This window comes from Colius striatus, chromosome 1 (genome assembly GCF_028858725.1).
Source record: "Colius striatus isolate bColStr4 chromosome 1, bColStr4.1.hap1, whole genome shotgun sequence".
Lineage (NCBI taxonomy): Eukaryota > Metazoa > Chordata > Aves > Coliiformes > Coliidae > Colius > Colius striatus.
Genome location: NC_084759.1, coordinates 55,664,770 through 55,688,730, shown reverse-complemented (window position 1 = coordinate 55,688,730; position 23,961 = coordinate 55,664,770). Strand labels below are relative to the sequence as shown.

Sequence of the window (23,961 nt, the reverse complement as noted above, 5' to 3'; positions counted from 1 at the left end):
CTGGAGGTCATCTAGTCCAACTGTCCTGCTAAAAGCAGGGCCACCTAGAGCAGGTTACCCCACGTCACAGAATCATAGAATGGTAGGGGTTGGAAGGGATCTTTAGAGATCATCTAGTCCAACCCTCCTGCAGAAGCAGGGTCACCTAGATCAGGTCGCATAGGAACATGTCCAGGCGGGTCTTGAAGACCTCCAAGGAAGGAGACTCCACAACCCCTCTGGGCAACCTGTGCCACTGCTTCATCACCCTCACAGTGAAATAGTTTTTTCTTACGTTTAAGTAGAACTTTCCAGCTTCATCCCATTGCCCCTTGTCCTGTTGCTATCTACTATAGAAAAGAGGGATGTCCCAACCTCCTGACACCCACCCTTTAGACATTTATAAATGTTAATAATATCACCCCTCAATCTCCTCCAGACTAAACAGCCCCAGGTCTCGCAGTCTTTCCTTGTATGAAAGATGTTCTATACCCTTGATCATCTTGGTGGCCCTGCGCTGGACTTTCTCCAGCACTTCCCTGTCCCTCTTGAGCTGAGGAGCCCAGAACTGGACACAGGACTCCAGGGCAGAGGAGAGGGGGAGAGAACCTCCCTCGATCTGTTGGCCACACTCTTCTTGATGCATCCCAGGATGCCATTGGCCTTCTTGGCCACGAGGGCACATTGCTGGCTCATATTTAGCTTATTATCAATCAGGACTCCCAGGTCTCTCTCTGCAGAGCTGCTCTTCAGCAGTTCGACCCCCAGCCTGTACTGGTGCATGGGGTTGTTCCTTCCCAGATGCAGGACTCTGCACTTGAACTTCCTTGTTGAACCTCATAAGGTTCCTCTCTGCCCAATTCTCAAGCCAGTCAAGATCCCGCTGAAGGGCAGCACAGCCTTCTGGGGAATCAGTCAGTCCTCCCAGTTTGGTGTCATCAGCCAACTTGCTGAGGGTACACTCTGTCCCCTCATCCAGGTCGTTGTTGAAGATGTTGAACAAGACGCTCCAGAAACGATCCCTGTGGAACTCCACTGGCCACAGGCCTCCAACTCGACTCTGTGCATTGATCATCACCCTCTGGGCTCTGTCATTCAGCCAGCTCTCGATCCACCTCACTGTCCACTCATCCAAGCCACACTGTCTGAGCTTTCTGATGAGGATGTTGTGGGAGACAGTGTCAAAAGCCTTGCTGAAGTCAAGGCAGATGACATCCGCTGCTCTCCCCTCATCTAGCCAGCCGGTTATGCACTCATAGAAGGATATCTGGTTAGTCAAACAGGATTTCCCCTTGATGAAGCCATGCTGACTCCCCCGATAACCATCTTATCCTTCATATGTTCAGTGAGTCTTATCCAATTAAGTTGTGAATGTCTCAAAGGAGCAAGATCTTTAACTCCCCTCAACATAGATCTACACACATAAACACAATCACTTTAAAGTTTCTCTTCTCCAGAGTGAAGAGTGTCAGGCTCTACTCATATGACAGGTGATCCAGATCCTTAAACACTTTTGTGGCCCTTGTAATACTACTTATACTAGTAATTATAACTAGTAACATAGAGCAACTTGTCCAGGACTGAAAGAACATTGCCTGGCCAGCATACAGATTAAGTGAGGCTATGTATGGGTGCAGGGCAGAAAGGCTGCAGAAATGCACTGGACAAAGATTTATCCAAGGGATCATTAAGGTGTATTAAGACAGGCTTGTTTTCTCCACTTTCAGAAGTCAACCATTTAAATACCTAGGCTGAACACCCACCTGTCCATGGGGAGTGGGGAATAAATTCCTTCTTTTGGATTGCTTGTGCATACAGCTTTTAATTTACCTAATTAAATTGTCTTTATCTCAACCTGTGAGTTGTCTCACTGAAATTTCCAATTCTGTTCCCCACCTCACTGCAGGTTAATATTCAAGTGGCTGTGGAGGGATCACAGTCACCAGTTTAGATTTCAATTTGACCAATAAAGCCAAAAGGGAAAAGCAGACAAACATATAGTTAACAGGATCAAAATGACTACCATATGAAATGCTACCAAAAAACTAAAGTTTCTCATTAGCTTTAAAATTCAAAATACAGAAATAATGAACCAGGAGTTACTATACTGGAACACAGTAGTGTATTTACTAATAGTCAGAAATAAAATAACGTGGCAGACAGACTAAAGCAAAAAATTTGCTTCCATGGGACATTATAATCAGTTAAAAGATTAGAAGAGCGAAGATGAAAAGATATAAGTGTACAAGAATATACACATGAAGAGAAGTTAGGGTAACCACCATCACTCTTCTTGTTTAAGCCTCCAGCACAAGATCTTATTTATTTTCAAGGAAATCAGGCAATTCCTAAATTATCAAAAATCACAGAATATTAGGGGTTGGAAAGGTCCTATAAAGGTCATTTAGTCCAATCCCCCTGCTAAAGCAGGTCCACCTCAAGCAGATTGCACAGGAACACATTCAGGTGGGTTTTAAAAACCTCCGGACAGGCAGATTCCACACCCTCCCTGGGCAGCCTGTGCCAGGGCTCCCTCACCCTTACAGGAAGGTTGGTTTTCCTTATGTTTAAGTGGAACTTACGTTTCAGCTTTGGTCATTACTCCTTGTCCTGCCACTGGACACTACAGAAAAAAAAGTGTTGTCCTATCATCTTGACATCTATCCTTTAGGTATTTATAAGTGTTGATAAGGTCTGCCCTAGTCTCCTCTTGTCCAAGTTGAACAGTCCCACATCCTGCAGCCTTTCCCCGTAAGGAAGATGCTCCAATCCCCAGATCATCTTGGTGGCCCTGCGCTGGACTCCTTCCAGAAGTCTCCTGTCCCTCTTGAGCTGGGGAGCCCACACCTGGACACAGGACTCCAGAAGAGGCCTCATCAGGGCAGAGCAGAGGGAGGTTCTCCTCCCCCTCGACCTGCTGGCCACACTCTTCTTGATGCATCCCAGAATGCCACCAGCCTTTTTGTCCAAAGTCTTCCTTTTGTAACTATCTGAAGCGTTCTGACAATTGAACTGAATTATGAATACATTGGTATCAATCTTCCACTAAAATATACAGCCATATGCAAAAGTTAGCAACTAAATAATACTGAATAACTCAGTTAAAAATACATAGTCAAACTCTGTGAATTAAATGCTACAAAACTAATCACCTACAAGGGATTTTTTTTCCCCTTCTGGAATAGCTGTCCTGAAGAAGATAACTTGAATCTCAGGCTTAGGAACCTTGAAATTACAGGAAAATTTGTGCTGATTATGCATGTGCTAAAAAATATGTGCTAAAATATGTAAGCTAAGCTATTTATATTGGTTTCTTCCTTTACCTCTACAGACATTACTTACAGCAAAACAGAAAATTTCTCTTTTCCATAGTATAGAAAAGACTACAGAATGCAGGACTGAACAGAGTAGTGATACCGCAAGCCTTCTGATTGCGTACAGCTAGAACAGTGCAGAGGTTCATAAAAAACATTCCCTAAGAGGTACAGAAAGAACAATTCCATAAAGCAAGAAGCTTATTCAAAGCAGTCTGGTTTTGTTCTATACCCTTCCCTCAACCTCTACATTCACATGCACAGAGACTGGCTTACCATGAATTTGAAAGGCTTGTCAAAATCTGTGGGGAAAAAAGGTCATTAAGGAAGCACAACATATGGGGACAACATGAAAAAGAAGGGAGGAATGGATGAGACCGTGCACACAACGGTGGTGCAGAATTCCGTAAGTCGTCTTAAAAAAAATTCAACTTGCAAAAGAAAAACAAACAAACAAAATCTGTTCTGGTCTCTTACCTTGCTGTCAAAAAGATCAGTCCATTTTGTTGTTTCCCAGAATGTCTCTGTCAAAGCCTCTGAGCAACTCTCCCGATCTTCCTCCTTGCCTTCCGCATCACTGGAAGCAGCCCCTTCTTGGGCCTGCAGATGAAGCAGCTGGTCTGCCAGTGCACTTCCTTTTCGACACAGTGCATCCACTAAAGTAGTCTTCTGTTTTTCCATTTCACTAGAGAAAAATAACATAAAAAATATTAAGAACTTTTTGCAGGTATCTTATTAAAAACAGAATCAGGGCTGTACTGAGTTTAAGCTAAAAAGTTTACAGCAGTTAGTAGATACAAAATTAAAATAAGAACAAAGATATTTTTAAAATTAAAAATTAACTGTAAAAAAATTACCTAGAGACACTATGCATTAAACAAGCTCAATTGTTCTTCTAAGTCTAAAATGCCTTTTATTTCTTAAGGCAAGAGCAACTCATGATTCTAAAACGGAATAAGGCAGCATCTAGAAATACAGCTTTATAGCTCCTGGCATTATAAACAGAAGAGTCAAGTTCACCACTAACATAAGCAGATGCAATTCTGCTGACTTCAAAGGAATTGGACCCATTTAAAGTGCCATTGAATTTGGTGTTCAATTTCAGGTGCCAGATTCAACCACATGACCTAATGGGTCAGCTTTCCAAGAAACATCTAGAGTGAAGGTTATGTCATAGCTTTGTTCTTGTATCAGCAATTCTAGAATGATACACAAATATGCAGGAGAGCTAGAACAGAAAGTCTAGTTTTACAATTACAAACTGTATTTTATCTAAAATGACCAAACATGAACCTCTCATTTTAGGGGCCTAATCTTCAAATCTGCTCCTCTATTTGAGGCCAAACCAGCACCATGCCTGATATTGTGAAAGTCACCAATTTTTCTCCAGTCCAGAGTGTTACCTTCAAAACATTGTCTTCCTAAGGATATACAGCGGTAATTCAAAGGAATAATCTAAAACTCAAGTAGGACAATGGGTCTCAAAAACACTCTGAGGTAGAAGTATGGTCATAATGCTTTTCAAAAATAAAATCTTTTGCAAGCTATTAGGCCTCTGTCAATTTCATCAAATTCAAATGCAGATCCAAAGGGTTTCAATGTATTATGAAAAGGCAGGAAGCATTCAAAACATCTACTTACATACTGATATTCTGGTGGTCCCTCTGATCTGAGGCTAAGCTTGATACAAAAGCTTAGTACTGCATTTTTCTGACATTTAAATCCTGAAAGCACCTTTATTTTACATAATATTTCTAAATAAAATTTTGCAAGTTACAGTGTTTCTGCATTCTACAAATATAGTAAGCAAACTAAATTATTTTGCAGTTAAGACTGAAATTACTAGTGCTCCAAAAATAACAGAAGTGATAAAAAAGCTTATAGTGATTCCATTTCTTATAAGCAGAGACAAAGTACATGGAATACAGAAATAGGATGCAAGAAAATTATTTACTGGGTAGGTACTTTTTTATAGTAGTTGCATCAGGCCTGGGATCAGTCTTCATGGCAAAATACACTGCTAATGCTGTCTGATCAATATGAGAGATTACAGTATTTGCAGCTTCCACAATTTCATCAAGTCTTTTCATTCGTTCCTAGAAGAAGAATAAAAAAATGTTTAGCACTGAAATCACACTATTTGATTGTCGATTCTACTACCACTAAGATAATTGCAAAGGTAAGCAGAAGTAACATTAGATAATTCCTTTTATCCACTTTTCACATTTTTTGTTTCAAAAAAGACCTGGTAAGAAGTGTGCACCATCAAGACTTCCCACTTCACTGAAAACAAACCATACAATATGAGGTGAGTATAAGCAAAACGGAGTTTACAGAAAGAAAACTTCCTTTCGGTACAAATAAACCCTCTTAAATAATAGTAGCAATAACTCATTTCAGAAATAAATTTAAAATCAGAATCAGACAGAAAAATATTTAAGCTACTGACATACACACAAAGATGTTTATATTCAAGATGAACAAAAATATCCCAGATATAGTTAAACTTTTCTGACCACAGTTCTCACTTTTGAGGAAAGGAACAGATGGTGGAATTAGACATGCTGTTTCAAGGGGTTACTGTCCTCAGTTGTCTAAGCCAATTTGATAAAAGAAATTACCAAACCAGAAAAAGTGTCTCAGGAACTACCATTTAGAATGATATTGTTGTAGCCTAAAACATTAGGAAAACTTACACTGTGTTTCATTTAACAGGAAGTGAAAAGCTAGCTTACTACAGGTAGGCACGCTTTCTCTCGTTCTGCTGTGGGATTAAGCAAATCACACCCAGTTAGAGAGACAGCTCTCAATCTAACTGGGAGTTTCTCCTTTTAGTACTGCATACTGCTACGGCAGTCACTTCAAGAACAAATGTATGAAGACAGAACCAGTTGTTTGGCTACACAGATGCACTGAAACAAATTAAGTTTAAAAAGTGCTAAACTACCTTTTCACTATCCAGCTGATGAAGTCTTGCAACATACAAAGGAAGATGATTAGGAAATGCTTCTTTCAACTCATTATATATATCAGTGGTATCCAGTCTAGGAGAGAGGAGGACATAGCATGAAGTACAGATTCTGGATATTTATTTTGTACAGCTGTTTCAAGCTTGTTCAGTCATGACAGCAGACATACTTAGTCATCCACTGGATTTTTAGATCTCTTAAAGCTTCAGCAAATTCTTCTTTCAAATCTTTTTCTTTTTCCTGTTCTTTTTCTTTCTCTTTGCTGCCATTTTTACTCTTTGATGGTGATGGTATCAGATGATAGTGAACAGTAAGGACATCCTGGAGGTAGGAAAAGAGGCACATACTGAGAGAGATACAGTACACTTTTTTCCTGATGCTATATAAGAGCTAAATCATAGCAAGCAATTACTCTGAACTATGCACACACTGAGTAAGGTTTCTGAGAGTCAATACAGTAATCATTAAGAACTCAGAAACTGCTTTAACTTTTTAAAGTAATGCAAGGATGTACATATTAAGTCAGAGCGCTGACTGTAACACAAGAAAGCCTAAAATTCAGTGAGTTTCACATTTTTGTAATCATACCATTTTACATAATATTAGTCATAGAATCAGAAGGGTGAGGTGGTTTTGTTTGTTGATAAAAAAAAGAAATAAACTTGGTTAAAAGGTAAAGAAAAAAAAAATCACTTTGAGATCCTATCCTACACATCTGGCAATAAACAAATAGAAGATGAACAAATTTAAAAAAAAAATACTACAGTAGCATAAACATAAATCATGCCACAGGATACAGAATTTTACTCCTCCTGAGACAATATTTCTTCCATGTGCCCAGTGATGCAACTCAGTCCATCACTTTCCAGTTTGCTGCTACAGACTTTAGTTTCATTTGTATCTGTGCTTAACTAGATACAAGATGACTTTTCCAAATCTTATATGCTAACATTGAAATATCACTATAGTTTGAATTCATGCTACATTAGTCAACAATCACCATGAGAAAATCAATGACAGCTATTTAAAAGGGAAATCCTAACTCATCTTGGACTGTGCTGTGAAGTCCATTTCCTAAGGTAATTTACATATAAATTTGCAAGTAAGAGAGCATTAGACTTATTGATTCTAAAGCATTACAATTTCTGGGGGAAGCCATTTAGTTGGGATTGGTTTAAATGTTCCAATTTAAAAAAAAGACTTTCCACCAACAGTGAGGGCACATGTCCTGTTATTTTACATATAGGATATTTCACAGAGAAAAATCACTTAAGCTTAAATCCCGTTGCAAAACTGTGCAAAATACTGTATTGTACACTCAATTGCTGTGGTAATTTAGATATATCAATTAATCCAAAACACAGCTGTAGGAACATATTTCCCATAAACCAAGTCAGTGTTGTATAACGAAGTGAAATCTTGTGCACAGGACGAACTTATTTCAGATTACTTCAACAGTGAGTAAAACGGTGACTCTTAGAAACTGCTATGCATAACCTTGAAATAATGAACTTCAACACTACGCTTCTGAAACTATTAAAGAATATTGATGTAGAACAATTTTATATGAACTGATAGTTCAACAGATCAACAATCTGCTGTGGGTTACTGAAAACCATGCCAGTAAGAGAATGGGAAATCAATATTCCCTTAAAACTATTTTCCAGCTATTTAATATGTAATCACAGACAAATCACAAAATTGACTTTTTTCTTTTTAAACCTAGTTTAGATGATTAATCTACATTAAATTCCAGTTTCACAGGAACTTCATCTTGCATTTCAAGATGAAGTGCATGACCAGGCAGTACACCTAAGTAAGCCTTCAGCAAGATCTAGATGAGAGTACAACAAAACAGGAAAGCACATATAGTGGAGGATACAGAAGTCAGAAATATGGTATAGGGCTAGCTAAGATAACGTAGTTTATTGAAGCAAATAAAATGTTTTAAGATGTCTAAGAAGTCAGTTCAGTACAAAAATCTGAATTGGTAGTTTACAGTATTGTTTAAGACAGGCATCTTCTATTGAGACTCATAACTTTCCTAAAAAAGAAATTTGCCTTCCTAGAAATATTATTTCAACACTTCAGGATCTCCTCCTTGAAAATCCTCTTACTCAGCAACATACATTTGGAGTTAGGTATCTAAATGGCCTCTGCATTCTCAATCCTTGTCCATATGAGAAGGCTCTAATACTCTGGTTTAGATTTCAAATCAAGCATAATATGATTAACAAAATACCACTTACATGGATGAACACCTTAAGAGACTAATTCTAAGCAGCTAAACCATCTACAGTAAAATGCCATTTCCCCATTCTCCCAGCTCGATTTTTTTCGTCTCATGAGATTCTGCAAGCATTACGAGCTATGACCATTGAAAGGAAAAAGTGAACTTCAGACCTAGGCACACTTTGTTTTTCAAAAGAACTTAGAGAAAGTTGTCTACTCTTCTCTACAGATAACAAACTTCATGGGATAAACAAGATTTAGGTATATATTAGGGTTAGCTAAACTATCACAAGACCATAAAGATGGATTGAAGGCTTCTCTTCATCCTGTCAGTAAACACCTGCATCATTTATAAAAACCTGTCAACCCCTTAGACACCAGAAGATCCCAGAACGACATTGTCATTGCCATTACAGAAACATTCATCATTAGCAACTAAAGAGAAAAGTGAGTCTTCACAATTCAGCGCTCTCAATCTGTTTTCTTACTCAAATTTCATTCTAACATCCATAGCAACAGAACTATTAGACTACTGGATGTGTTTTTATTTATATATATACATACATACATATATATATATATATATATATATATATTATAGACAGAGAGAGGCAGCAAGCAAGCATACTATCCACTGAAAAACTGACTTTAAGGAAATCTTCAAATTAATGAAGAATCTGCCCTCTTATTATCCTCTAAAACAACGATCAATACTAAAATCTTTGGAAGCATGTGAGATATGCACTTCCATCAGTATACTCTGTGCACAGTTTAATAGCCTTCAGTGAGTTTACTTTTAGCTAGAACTACAAATTGCATACATAAACAAACACCACCCTAAACCAGTCACTTCTTAAAAAAAGCTTAATTAACAGTTAACTCTTTTTAAAGACTTAAATTTAGATTTTTGTCTGATGATTTAACATCTGGCACTTTAAGTGGAGAAGATATAGGAACTATTATTTGTACTTTAAAGCATTCACAACAAAACTAACCACAGGAAAAAACACCTTGAAGCACATCCTAGATACCATTTTCCATCTAATAAATTGCAGGCACTTCTGCATATGCACAGTTGAATGTGCACATGGAACTTGTCTACTTTAATATACATACAATTTGTGCTATTTTGCCTATTTTTACAACAATACTTTTATTTAATTGAAAATGAATGAAGTTTCTTGAAGTCAGCAGCCAGGCTTAAACAAAATTAAATCAAACATGCTTCATCCTGTTTTTGAAGGCCTCCTGATTAAACAGGGATAGCAACGTAATGGTTAAAGGAAGTCATCCTTTTAACTTCACATCCTTGACTTCACAAAGGAATTGATTAGTCTTCCACCAGTACTTACCAATATCTGCACAATGTATTTCTTGCATCAGACTGGAGGAAAGGATGGCAGAATAAAAACATGTAAAATTTTTCTATCCTTTAGCTAGCTGTTACATACCACTATTCAAAAGCTGTATTATGCAAAACAACAAAAACATTCTTTTCATAGGCCAGAGAAAGTCAATGATCTGTTTTCATTCTAACTACATCCAGGATAAAAGTTGGAGGTAAAATACCTCCATCAGACTGTAACTGTGTTACAAAAGTTAGGTTGTGAGAGAAGAAAGGTACATAGAACCAATTTGTTTTTCACATGGTTGTTTAGCATCTGCCTCCCCTTTAGAGACCAAGGGCATTTCTAAGTACGTCAGCTTTGCAAGGCATAACAACAGGGCGCTCTCTACTTCAATGGGGATCAGTTTAAAAGAAAAGACATCACTGGTTTCTGAACTTCAAATATACCACAGGTTCAGTAGTCAAAGAGAAAGGACTTGGGTTGGTTTTTTTTTTTTTGAAGTCCAGACACACTGAAGACAGGAAGGCATTTCTCCTTCTCTGGAGGTCTTCAAATCCCGTCTGGATGTATTCCTGTGCGACCTGATCTAGGTGGACCTGATTTACCAGATTGGTTGGACTAGATCTCTAAAGGTCCTTTCCAATCCCTACCATTCTGTGATTAAGCAAAAACTCACTGTCAAGGGTTGAACAGGTCTTTGAGCAGAAAATTATGGATTAGGCACATGATTATACTGTATGTATCTAGTAAAACAAGGATGTCTCCCTTGTTCTGTGGAAAGAATCCATTGAGATTTTTGTCCAGTTGTAAAAGAATAACTATCTTCTTTGGAAGATTAGGCTGTTATTTCGTGGCATAACCTCCAACTGCTTTCATGCAAAATAGTGCAGTTGTTGAAGTATGGCCTGGATGAGCAGTCAGGTGGATTTAGACCTGCTGAATGGCCAGGCGCAAAGGATGGTGATCAGTGGCACACAGTTGGAGGCCAGTAACCAGTGGTGTACCCCAGGGATCAATACTGGATTTAATCCTATTCAACATCTTCATTAATGATCTGGATGATGGAGCAGAGCCCAGACTCAGCAAGTTTTCAGAGGACATCAAACTGGGAGGAGGGGCTGATACAGGAGAGAACGGTGCTGCCATCCAGAGGGAACTAAACAGGCTGCAGAAATGGACTGTCAGGAATCTCAAAGTTCAACAAAGATAACTGCTAAGTCTTGCATTTGGAGAAGAATAAACTCACACACCAGTACATGCTGGGGGCCATCCAGCTAGAAAGTAGCTTGGCAAGAAAGCACCTGAGAGTCCTGGTGCATATCAACTTGAGTGTAAGCCAGCAATGTACCCTTGCAGCAAACAGGGATAATTGTATCCTGGGCTGCATTAGACACATTACTGGCAGATCAAGGGAGGTGATCCTTCTCCCTCTGTTCTGCACTGGTGAGGCCGCATCTGAAGTGCTGTGTCCAGTTCTGGACTTCCCAGTAAAAAGAGACAGGGACATACTGGACAGAGCCCAGTAAAGGTCCACGAAGATGATGGACTAGAGGAAAGGCCAAGAAAGCTCTGACTGTTCAGTCTAGAGAAGGCGTTTGGAGGGTGGAGAGGTGGGGGCATATGAGGACTGATTTCATCAATTTGTGTAAATATTTGTAAGGAAGGTTTGAAGAGAAATCCAGATGCTTTTCAGTTGTGCACAGTGACAAGCCAAGAGGCAATGGCCACAAACAAAAATAAAGGAGGTTCCCTCTGCTTATCATGAAACACATTTTCACAGCAAAGGTGACTGGACATTAGGCACAGGCTGCTCAGAGAGGTTATGCAGTCTCCACCCTTAGTGGTATTTAAAACTGTCTGGACATGGCACTTGGGGAACTTACTCTAGAAGGCCCTGCTAGGGCTTAGGTCAGATGACCTCCAGGTCTATTCCAGCCTCAGTCATTCAATAAAGAAAAAAAAAAAAAAGTACATTCAAACAACAAGAAATGCCCATCCTGGATTTCTGGCAGTGTCATGCACATTGGTGCAAGTTTCTTCCCCTCTTCAACCAAAAAAAGAAGAAAAAACCAAGATTCCACAGATTAGTCACTGGTATCACAGCAAAAACCATACATAAAATAGGACTTAAAACCAAACACTTCTTAATCCTACAAGAGGGTCTGGACTTGTGTGTGAAAAACTGGAAAAACCTATACATATCTTTTGCACTGACTGGGTCACTAAAGAAATATATAAACATGTCTTCCATGCTGGAAAACATCTTAACAACATATGAGCCTATTACAAGGCAGTGTAAACATTCAAAACTTAAAATGAAGAAGCTCTCAGAGTTGCATTCTCAGAAAACATTCATTAATGGATATTAATCCATTAATCGTTAATTCTTTATGGTTTATGTACCTGCTACTAGTACACTGACGGAAGTATCAAGAAGAATAGTTTTTGTCTTAGGTGAGCATATTGCTTACATACAACACAAATTTCTGTTCTAAAAACCAAACAAAAACACCCAGAACATGCAACCTCTCAGATCCATTTAATAGGTTTCATTATGCAAATTTAATTATCATTAGATTTTAACTCCCTTGTGAGAGGTTCACTTAGTGAAGATTTTATACTCTATTCATCAGAAAGCTATGCATTCACATGGGACTACAAATCGCCTTTCTAAAAGTGATGTGTGAAATCACAGACCATGGCAATAAACCGTGTTATTCACAATTTTCATGCCTTATTTCCAGCAAGAATTCTGACTAATTTGCATATCACTCCAGCACACAACACCTTGAAAACAAAAGAAAGTAAATAGCTTTACAACTTAAGAACAAGAAAAATAAACTTATAATGGTAGCTTATTAAATTTGGTTTTATTTTGCTTTTGGTAAAGACTGTTTAAGTCTGATGGCTGGCAGAATATTGTATTACCCAATGTAAAAATACGAGAAAACAATTTTAAACACTGCTATGTTGAAAGTCACGCATTCCCCACCGTAAACATCTTACAAACACTCTGAAATCATTTCTGTAAATTCTGCCACCTGATATAACACTGTATAAACTCTCGACTATAACAACTTATATTCAGTTTGAGCAGAACCATGAGCTGAGAGACTTTTAAATCCAGTCCATCCCCCTTGAGAAAAAACTGCTTGCTACAGTATGTTTTTTACAACTTTCATGAAGCCAGCTCTTAATTCAGCAGACTTAAAATGTAGCTAGATACCCAATTCTACATCAAAGCGTTTAGGTTTGTATTCAGCTCTCACTTGTAGGCAGAACAGAATAGGCATAAAGACTCGCCACAGGAAATCTTGACCACAAACACTGAAAATTCCCAAGCGCTTAATTAAAAAAAAAAAAAATAATAAAAAACATCACAGACCACTAATCACCACATGCACTTTTACAGCACTTATTGCAGAAGTATCCAGATGCTCACGTGCCTCTCAGCTTTGTATTACAGAAGTATGTCTACTGGTAGAATGGCAAAACACTAAAGGTGCTGAAGTAAATAACTTGGAACTAAGGAGGCAGATGAGGGAGACAAATTAAAAACCAATACTGGTAGACAAATTCTTTAAGTCATATGCAAAAAGACTTAAGTATATCTTTTTCAAAAACTAACATTCAGTACCTTTTTAAATTTTCCTTGTCGCTTTGCTGCAGACTGCCCCTGGGAGTTAGAATAACATACTGTAAGAAAACATGCACACACCACACAGGATGGAGACACCTTCTCTGTATAATTATACTTCCAACCTAAAGATTTTTAAACCTTTACAGAGTCACATCTATGGTCAAACATGCTCTTAAAGCATGCTCTTTCAGGTCTTCAAAACCAAGAAACCAATGCATTACAGCATATACGGTCTGTTATTCCTGTAAGACAAGCAAGTGTTGTTAACCACTTAGCTTAAATTACCAAACTACAGAAATTCGGCCTCAAAAGCGTAAATTTTAGATTTTGACTGTTTAACAGCATTACTCTATTTTGTAATAAACACACAGCAATCAGATACATTTTCCCTTCACATTGCATTGACTTGCTGTGGGTGCAACAGACAATTTTGCTGCCCTCTCCTCTTTTTTGTCTCCTAGTACATACTGGCAGCAGAAAATATCTGATGCTATTTGATGTCACCCTTTTTCCAGTGAAAAAGAACCATAACAGAAATGTCTTACACGAGACATGTCTCAGCTAGAATTTCTCTCGTGTAAGCTCTTAAGTATTCCTCATCACATGAAACTTGACAGACAATACCTATCTCCTACTTCCCATCCCAGAAATCACTGTATGAAATCACATACTCTAGTTTTAAAACAAGATAGATAAGAATTACAACCAATAGTTCAAGGAGGTGCAGAATTAAATTTCGGGAAACTATACTATACCACAGTAAGGGATTTACCACGGGTTTCATGAATGTGTAATTGCAGCCTTGCAGGAATCACAAAGAAACAAAAAAATTAAGTATTTTAGAAGCTCTTAATTACTGTTTTTTTTCTCAGTGATATATCAATTCTCCTGACAGACATTATCTAACCTCCAGTTACATGCAATCTGCCCTAAAAGTATTACCTACAATCAAAATAAACTCTCTACTCAATGAGATCTAATGGTATGGGCTCACCTACTCACAGAAACTTGTTTTCTAAGAAAACATACTCTAGTTTATACATATTATTCAGTCACATCTAGTGATAAATAAACACAGACAAACTACCTCTAAAACAGTAACTATCACAAGGATTGATTCAAATGTATTCTCAGCTTTGTCATCTAGTGGAAGGAATCATCTAACCACCTTAGCACCAGATACACAGAAGATTGATCTGGTTACTATAGTCACTGCTGCACTACAGATTTACAGAAGTTAGAAATCAGTTTTTACAGGATGCTACATTATGAGCAAAAAATCCCTACAGCTTTTTTCTACCGTCACATACAAGATCTTAACGTCATTCTGTTGAGGCATACAGTCATGTTAGTGGTTGAAAACATCAGTGTGCAGCAGGTAAGAATATCTGTTTAAGTATTTGAGCCAATAAAGTTTCTACCACTGTTTAACAGTAACATGTGAGTGTTTAAGAAAGCACATATTCTTGCTGAAAACTGTATGCATGCAAGGAAGAGTATACCTCTTTAGAGAGCAAACATGCACAAAAATATATATGCATGTATTTTTCATTCAAACTTACTAAGCTAGGCAATTACACAAAATCACTTTTAAAGGCTCCACATGAACAAAAAAAGCAGTTGCTTCTAGAAATACAAGGAGTCAGAGCTAAAGAATTAGAGATCACAATTTAGAAGACGGAAGTAAAATTTAAATTATACAATGAAAATAAAAATGTAACTACTTATAAGTTACTCTGACCTTATAATGAAGCAATTGCTTTTGAAATGTTACGTTACTAAATCTAGTCCTCTTTCAAGTACTAAAGTCATGAAATAGAGCACTTTCTCGCATGCCATTTACTCGCTTCAAGTTTCAGAAAAAAGACACTATCTATTTCAAATACTCACAGCTTTCTTTCCAAGCTCTGTTTTAGACAGTGTAAGAGCTCCTGCAAGATAACATCCTGGTCCTGCTCCTTTAGGTATTCTATTCAAAGAAAGAAAGTTCAGCGTTAAAACAAGGTTCATTAATGTTCCATGGGGCTACAATAAAGAACCCAATCAGTGAAAGAGCAACACAAGAGGAATTGCCAAGCCTAAAGAGGTAGACACTAAGAATCATTTTAGTTAGGGTGCAGAGGAAGTCGGTTAGATGTAGGTGATAAAAACAGGACTTCAGTAACTTACTTGTCATCAGGCAGAGATGTAACAAAGAATGGCTGACTGTGTTTTGGTGGTAATGTCAAACTGTTGGATTTCTTCTTCCCTAAGAGAGCAAGGCTATGGTTTTCATAAATATCTAAGCTCAAGGTACTAGACAACCTGTGAGAAATAATAAATGGAAGGTCTTTGATGCGATCCAGTTCGCTGTTCTGTTCATGACGAATTTGTAACCGAATAGTGTAATCTCCTTTTTCCAGTTTCACAGAATACTGAAAGAAAGAAGTGCTCATAAATGTCAAGATTAAATACTTCACCATTCACAAAGAAAGCCAAAAAGAAGACCATCATATTGTTCTTGATCCATTTAAAATATGCTAGACTGCTTAGTTTTGGAGTCTCCTGAAAACGGAGTGCTTTCAAGAGTTGCTAGCAGCCAAAACACATTTTGGATTGACTGAAAAGGAAAAGTTTTCAGGCCGTAATTTATTTATATTCTAACACTGTAACTGCTCAAATCAGAAATCTCGGTAAGTTCTCAGTTCAAAACCTCTAGCAGGTTTACCTTGATACACTTTCAGTTTACTATGCAACTTTGGATGCATTGTAGTTTAGATCACAGGGTATCTTTTATGGTCTCAAACACCATACCAGCATTCACACTGAGGAACCCAGTATTCCTGAGACTTAAGGCTTCACTTTAAAGAGCTGACAGACTCTTTGTCCTGAGTGGTTTATATATTCAGTTAGGAATATGCAGATAACATTCATTTATATACACATATTTCATCCTCCTGCCCTCCCCCTCCAAAATCCAGACTCTCAAATTCTTACATTTCAAAACACTCATTTCTAGCAACCTAAACAGGCCCCATATGGAAGTTCAGAGCGGCAGCAAGTTTCCTTTCTGCTGCTGCTCTAATAAAAAAGGCAACTCTAAGTAGAAAGGGACAATAATTCACAACTACCATGCTCCCAGAATTGCCCTCTCCTGGGTTAGGAATTCATGCTTCCTGTTGGTATTTCTTCCTGGATTAAATAATTTTAAGTGCTTTAGAATTGTTCTATGATGCACAACACCAGAGATTCACAGTTTGGTGGTACCCAGGTGTAAGTAACAGACTACTTTTATAGCACCTTAAAAATGAAGGCTAAGGGATAGAAGATTAAAGAATGCAATTTCTGAAGTTCATTTATAAGATTCAAAATACATGCTTTCAAGTTGATCTTTTGTATACTTCCAGAAATATCAATCAATCAAAATAAACACTACACTGATGTTCAACTGTGATTTGGGATTGGTAAGAAATAGTTTCAAACTCAAAGCCTATGGAAGAATGTTTCTATTATGCTTTCCCCTCCCCCTCTCTTTTTTATTCCCACTCCTCCCACAGACCTTCATGATCCAGACACATGGTCTGTTCCAGCAGACTCCCACAGAGGGTACAGTATCTACAAGTCTTGTACAAAAAATTCCCTTTGAAAGACAGCAACGGGAGGTAAATCAAGCTATAGAATGTAAAAGTTGTTTGAAGAAGCTGTTTGTAGCTGTTTATATCAACAGCACAGAAGATAGACTTCATGAATATAGAAGCCTCTGATCTATCAGTGGACAAGTCAGACTATAGAAAAAACAGCAGGTCCTTTCCACTTTAAATAGAAAAGTTCAAGGCATCATCTTTGTAAAAAAAAACCCCAAAAGAACTTGAAGTCACTTCTTGAGAAGCACCCATCAAAATCACAAGGTAATAGCTTTTTGTAGAAGTAAACCCACCATAACTCTCCTTCCTTGGAAGAGAAAAAAACATAATGTTCTATTTCATGGAAACAAACTTGTCATTACTTTTTTTTCATACAAATATATCACCACTGAACCTGTCCTCTTCTGTAGATATAAGACACTATACCTGTGCAGCAGGAAATATTAGGAGCTAACAACAGGCCTGGGAGGTGAAAAAAAAGGAAGATTTTCATACCTCACAGAAAACAGAAGGTAAAATAAATACATTATTCTGTACCTGGTGTGGATAGGCATCTCCTGAACCCATTTGTCTTTTGTTCTGGTCAAAAATGATCCACAGTTGACTATCAAATTCAGATTCATACAACAATTCACAAAGAAGTGGACAGCTTGGAGTTACTTCTCCGCTCTTAGGCTATTAAAAGAAAGGTCAAAACATTTAATCAACTACTGAATAAAATAAGCACAATCTTTACACACTTAAAGGGACACCTGAACTAAAGCCCACTTCAAGTAATGGTAGCTCCTTAAGAAAAGTCTCAAGTATGACTGTAGACCTTGTTTCTGACAGAAAGCTAGTTAGAAGTTGCAATCAGGTTTTAGGAAACATGCTGTATTTATTAAAGGCTTCTAAAAAAACGACCAGTCTTAACCCTTACCTGATGGAAGTTGTAGGTTAAAATCATCTCATACAGTTGACGATTATTTGGTAAAACATCTCTGGAGCCCAAAGGTTTTATTTTTGCACTCACTGGTCTGCAATTAAACAACAAAAAGCAACAAGAGGTACTTTTAAGAAACATGTACGTTTTACTAAAATTTGTCTTGCTTAAGCAGAAGCATATCCAGGAGTACAATTGAATTCAGCATGTGTGATAAAATATTTTAACTATCCAGGCAGCATAAATTCCTCGGGTAAAATTAATACCAGTTCAAGAAAAAGGTTTAGTTGCATTACAGACACTGTCAAAGAAAGAAGCCAATAGAACTTGGCAGGCTTGGCCAAATGCTCAAAATTAAAGGCTGTTGGGAACAAAAAAAGAAAAAGGAAAATACAACAGACTTGAGGATTAGGAAAAAGGATTATTTAACATCTCTAGTATCCATGCTGCACTCAGCATTCTTCATTGATTGAAAGATTAGTGACATGGTAGTTAGAGGCAGAATAAATAGTTCATAATTGTTTGTTGTTGAAGCTTATATCAGAAAGAAATCTGCAAGAGGTCTTAGAGAAATCAGAGTAGTGACACAGAAGAATGTTAACACACGCTATCTATACAGTGTATATTAGCTCAGATACAGTTAGGACAAGCTATTGTTCAGAGCAGCACAAATGCTTTAGACTTTAAGCATCAAGAATACAGGCTAAATGATGATATAAGAAAATCAAAGCTTTGGAAATAAAGGATAACAGAATGCAGGTGGCCTGGCACCATTTAAGCTTACATTTTATTCATTAATTCTGGCATTCTTTAATTACATGATCAAAATTTTTGTTACACTGTCAGCTCTTTTATTAACAAGAGCACAGACTAGTCACTCAGCAAAATATCTGTGCTGGGTCAGACCACAGGACCATTTTACCCAGGTTTTGTAGTCTGTCTGACACCAGATAGACGGCTGACAGAAGAGCTTAAAGCCAAGTAATACCGCACATGACACATCTCCCTAATATCTACCCTTGCCTCCAAGCATTTGGCACTCAAGAGACAAAATGAGAAGCTTCTTTTCCCTGTTATGAGTCATTATGTCATTCAAGAGACACTATTCATGCCTTAAACATATTTCTCATTAGTTTACTCATCTGACAGTAAACAAACTGTAGTTAAGTGCCTCAAATATTACAACAGGATAGGAACATTTCCATTTTACAAATCAAGAATGAGACAGATATATTAGGAGATCATTTCCTCACTTAAGGCATATCAAATTGGATATTTCCAAATCTAACATGAGGTGGCATGCTCATTACATGACCACCTAGTAGTGACCTCAATTCCAGTTACAAGTACCCCAAAGCCTCAGGTCTCCACTGAGAGGCCCATGTAGTGGAAAACATTTGATTACTGACCACAGTGAAATTGTCTCGCCCATATCTTAAAAGTTTCACTTCAACTGTATGACATTTCCTTTTTCTTCTGAAGTGACCTACTTTAGTAATTGCTGAACTGGTTAGGAAACTTTCCGACAAAGTTTTTCCTCCAAATTAGCATGTGTCAAACTGACAACAAAAATATCAACACAAATTCCCACATAAAATTCTGCACCAGATCCTGCAAAAACATTTCCAAACAAGCAAGAGAGAGAAGACAGTCTTCCCAGGCTGATGCTTAAAGAAAAATCCAAAAAATAGTAGCATCAAAAAACTCTACCATTCATGTCTTTAGCGCCTTTTGCCTCTGTCTCCTTCAGAAGCAATGGAATATTTGTGGGGTTTTTTTAAAGAAAAATTATTTGTATGGGAAAATGTCACCATAATTCTCAAATTTTGTTTAAGTTAAAAGGAACAAAAAAGAGAATGCTGAGAAATGTTAACTGATGCTTCCAAACCTACTTCAAATTTGTCAAGAATATTGTTATTATCCTACACACAAAAAGCTTTCCCACTTCCCCAATACAGTTCCCCAGAAACAATACCTGAGCGTTTGAACCCAGCTTTTCAGATTTATACATGGAGCGATATCTTCATACTTCAACAACGACTGCACATCGAATCGTACAATGCCTTCCGAAGCATGCTACAGAAAGAATATTTAACAATTACACTTCTGTGCACTTAAAACGTCATATGGGAACCATGTGATGTGCCCTTCAAAATAACACAACATGTCTTTATCTGTAAGAAGTAACAGTGTGGGAGTTTGAAAATGTCCAAGTTTCTCTCTCTTACAACAGCAGATATACTGGGACATTCAAAGCTTTAGCAACTGGAGATGAAGTCTTGTTTTTTAACCCTTTTATAATTACACTTCAGCAGAGATAGGTTTTGTTTCTGCAATTGTAACATTTATTTTGAAGATTTAATTAATAAAGTATTATCTAGAATATTAAGACAAGTAATTTTTACGGTGCTTCTGATAGGATTGTTACATTATAGTTTAAGTTTATAAAAATGAGACAACATTACACAAAGAGGCTAGAGATGAGAAAAATAATTTTAACACTTTTTTCTAGCAGTATCCCATAACAAAGCCATCAGTATATCAGTACTATCAAAATTTATTTTATGAAAGCAGGTGTTCGAGAGGGCAAAATTGTTTGTACTCTCATTTTTAACTCACTGTTATTGAGTTGATGTAATCCTGCAGAGGTCGGGGCAGATGCTGTGCACACCACAACCACCAGCTCTTTCTTCTGCTCTACTGTTTCAAGAGCTGGTATCTTAGCAAAAGGCACCCACTCTTTCCCCCTAGTTTATTCAGCTCTTAGACCCTGAATACATCTAAATTTACCTGTGGGACAGCTCTAATTTTATCCAGCATTTAGCTGAAGAAAAGTGAGGAGTCAGGACAAATTAGCATGATGCTGCTGCATGTAGGAATTCAAGTAGGAATTCTCAAACATAGTACTCTCCTGAGGGATGCAAAGTCAAGCCAATTCGGGTAGCTCACAACAGCAAAGAACACAGGAGCAAGACGAAGTACTACATTATGATACAAGCCTTTCTAGTAGCCTTTTGAATCCTTCAGTATTGCAGGACCTTAGGAATTGTGACATTGTCCAAACACTGTGCCTTTAACTGCCCTGAACAACGAGTCTCAAGCAAATTAGTGTATCTTGATAAAACAACGGACAAAAATCTTAATGGTATTTCATTCTGAAATCACACTATTGTGTTTTAGCAATGCTAGTCTAGAAATTCAAGTTCAAAAAATATAGTCTCAGCAAAGTTTATTCACACAAACATTTGCCAGTGTAAACACAAGTACAATTTCAGTCTTTTAGTGTGTCCTCTCTACAGGTGTTGAATTTGGGTTTTCCTCCTCTTTCTATTTTTTCCCCCTACTGATTTATAATGAAAAGGCACAGAAAAAAAATTATAATGAGCCCCTTCTGTGGGACTGAACTCATATTTACCTATTTTTAAAAGAAAACATGAACATCTCATACTTGTATCTCGTACTTCTTTTTAATGGTGCTTGTAGTCATTCTGAATACAGGTAAGAATGAAGAAAAGTTTATTATTCTGAGGTTTCATACAAACTCAGAATAATTCAAAATGAACACTCCAGAAAACTTACCATGTTTAGCTGAGGAGTAGCACAAAGTACACCATGGAAAGAAATTGTGTAGTTAATACTAACATCGCTAAGGCTTGCCCACCACCGAGCGACACAGAATTCAATGGTTTTTCCTGCCTGGGTAACAAAAGCACAAAGTTAGACTCAAGCTCCCATCTTCCCCTTCTATTCACCCCAGTCTCCCTCATCTCAAAAGCCAAAAAAGACTGGAGTATAGCTCAAAAAAAGACCCTGCTACATTTAGCTTACTCCAGTTGTATAGGTTTATATGGTACCAAATAAGACATTATACTTGGTCTGGAAAACATAAGACAGTTCCAACAAAACAGGATGACTGATGATCCTATCAAAGACTGCTAGGGGTAAATCCTACAGAGAAAGGTACATCTTTTAAATGTTACACCTTCCTTTCTTACCTGTAAAACTAGGCAAACAGGTTAGTTCATACATGACTTTAATTTGTGCCCTAGAAAATGTGCATCAGGAAAAGGTGATCCCACACTGACTAAATATGATGACATGAAGCTTTGGTTTGCTTTTATGTTGTTGTTCGTTTTTTTGTTGTTTAGTTTTAACTGACCTAATCATAGAATCTTAAGGGCTGGAAGGGACCTTGAAAGATCATCTAGTCCAACTCCTCTGCCAGAGTAGGACTACCTAGAGTAGGTCACACAGAATCTTGTCCAGATGGGTTTTGAATGTTCCCACAGAAGGAGACTCCACAACCCATCTGGGCAGCCTGTTCCAGAGCTCCATCACCCTCATAGTGAAGAAATTCTTCCTTATATTTCTTTAGAAACTCTTATGTTCTAGCATGTGCCTGTTGCCTTTTGTCCTATCATTGGACATCATTGATAACAACAGCCTGGCTCCATCCTCCTGACACCCGCCCTTTACATATCTGTAAACATTAATGAGGTCACCACTCAGTCTCCTTTAAGCTAAAGAGGCCCAGCTCCCTCAGATTTTCCTCATAAGGGAGGTGCTCCACTCCATCATCTTTGTGTCCCTGCACTGAACTCTCTCCAGCAGCTCCCTGTTCTTGACCTGAGAAGCTCAGAACTGGACACAGTATTCCAGATGTAGTCTCACAAGGGCAGAGAAGAACCTCTCTTGACCTAATACCCACACCTCTTCTAATATACCCCAGGATGCCATTGGCTTTCTTGGCCATGAGGGCACATTGCTGGCTCATGGTCATCCTGCTGTCCACCAAAACCCTCAGGTCGCTTTCCCCTACACTACTCACTAACAGTTCATTCCCCAACCTGTTCCATCACATTTCCAGGGATGGAGGTGAGGCTGACCAGCTCCCTCTTCTTGCCCTTTTTGAAGACTGGAGTGATATTTGCTTTCCTCCAGTCCTCAGGTATCTCCTATATAACAAAATTCAACACAGAGTTCCTCACTTGACATCTTCAGAGGGGACAAGCTTGAAAACTGGAGTCTATCATCCACACCCCTGAACTGTTAGCTCAATTCCTGGCTCTCTTTGGACTCTTGAGCTACCATTACTCAAGCTGAGCCCGCTCCAAGCCAGATCAATGTAAATCAGTCAGTTATCATCTGGCTTCAACATGAAGGACATGTCTTAGATTACCATATTAAGCACTAGAGGTGAAATATGTTCAGCTACATCTATCGAACATGTCATAGCCCTTATTTGAATGGGAGACAAACTGGTTTGTTTTGCATTCACTGCTGCAATAAATGTATTATTTATTGGTTTTGGGGTTTTTCTTTGGAAAAAAGAAATCAGAATGAGTTAGATTATATTGCACTGTTACATTACTTTGTTTCTTTCCCCACTCCACTCTAAGGTAACTTACTAAGACAGGAAACGCCTCAGTTACTGATCCTTTTTCCGGTAGGGATGAAAATTTGTAGAACTCATGACTTCTATATGCTTTTTGTTTCACTAGCTGAACAGCATGAAGCACAAATTTGGCAGTCACGTCAGCTGAACATGAACATACTGTCACTTCTAGATTAAAGAAAAAAAAAAGTTTAGTTTCAAGAACCAAGAACTTTAGAAGGAAAGTAGAGTGTCACCAGAAAGACACTACCTTCACAAGTAATCTGTAATTTCAGAAGTATCCCAAGTGGCTTCCTATGTGAATAATGCATATATATCAGTTACTTACAAAGACCCTTTCAGATTAAAGAAAACTAGCTAAATTCAGAGATCACTGAAGAGAACATGACTCAACTAAATGGTGAAAATTAATCAGATAATACAGATGTATAATCTGTAAAGGACAGGCTGCTGCTGAATTACAAATTAAGAGTCTTATCACCAACCTCAGTCTAAATTAAAGATTACTAACTAGTATTTTTTTCAAGAATCTAACACA

General features: G+C 37.8%; 1 protein-coding gene across 4 annotated transcripts in view; it reads right to left on the bottom strand.

The window, feature by feature from the left end:
• TPP2 (tripeptidyl peptidase 2) overlaps window positions 1–23,961 on the bottom strand; it is an 86,875-nt gene that overhangs the window by 37,791 nt on the left and 25,123 nt on the right. For 3 of the 4 annotated variants that reach the window (XR_009818738.1, XR_009818737.1, XM_061996332.1), the window contains exons 17-28: window positions 23,437–23,591; window positions 21,608–21,724; window positions 20,004–20,104; window positions 18,026–18,122; window positions 17,644–17,781; window positions 15,653–15,897; window positions 15,374–15,452; window positions 13,481–13,519; window positions 6,432–6,583; window positions 6,241–6,337; window positions 5,259–5,389; window positions 3,771–3,978 (exon numbers count right to left, since the gene is read on the bottom strand). Coding sequence is in view for 2 of the 4 variants with exons in the window: in XM_061996332.1 (XP_061852316.1) it covers window positions 3,771–3,978; window positions 5,259–5,389; window positions 6,241–6,337; window positions 6,432–6,583; window positions 13,481–13,519; window positions 15,374–15,452; window positions 15,653–15,897; window positions 17,644–17,781; window positions 18,026–18,122; window positions 20,004–20,104; window positions 21,608–21,724; window positions 23,437–23,591 (1,559 nt within the window). In the remaining 2 variants the exon portion in view is untranslated. The remainder of the gene's footprint in view (window positions 1–3,770; window positions 3,979–5,258; window positions 5,390–6,240; window positions 6,338–6,431; window positions 6,584–13,480; window positions 13,520–15,373; window positions 15,453–15,652; window positions 15,898–17,643; window positions 17,782–18,025; window positions 18,123–20,003; window positions 20,105–21,607; window positions 21,725–23,436; window positions 23,592–23,961) is intronic. The other variant, XM_061996350.1, reaches the window with a different exon arrangement.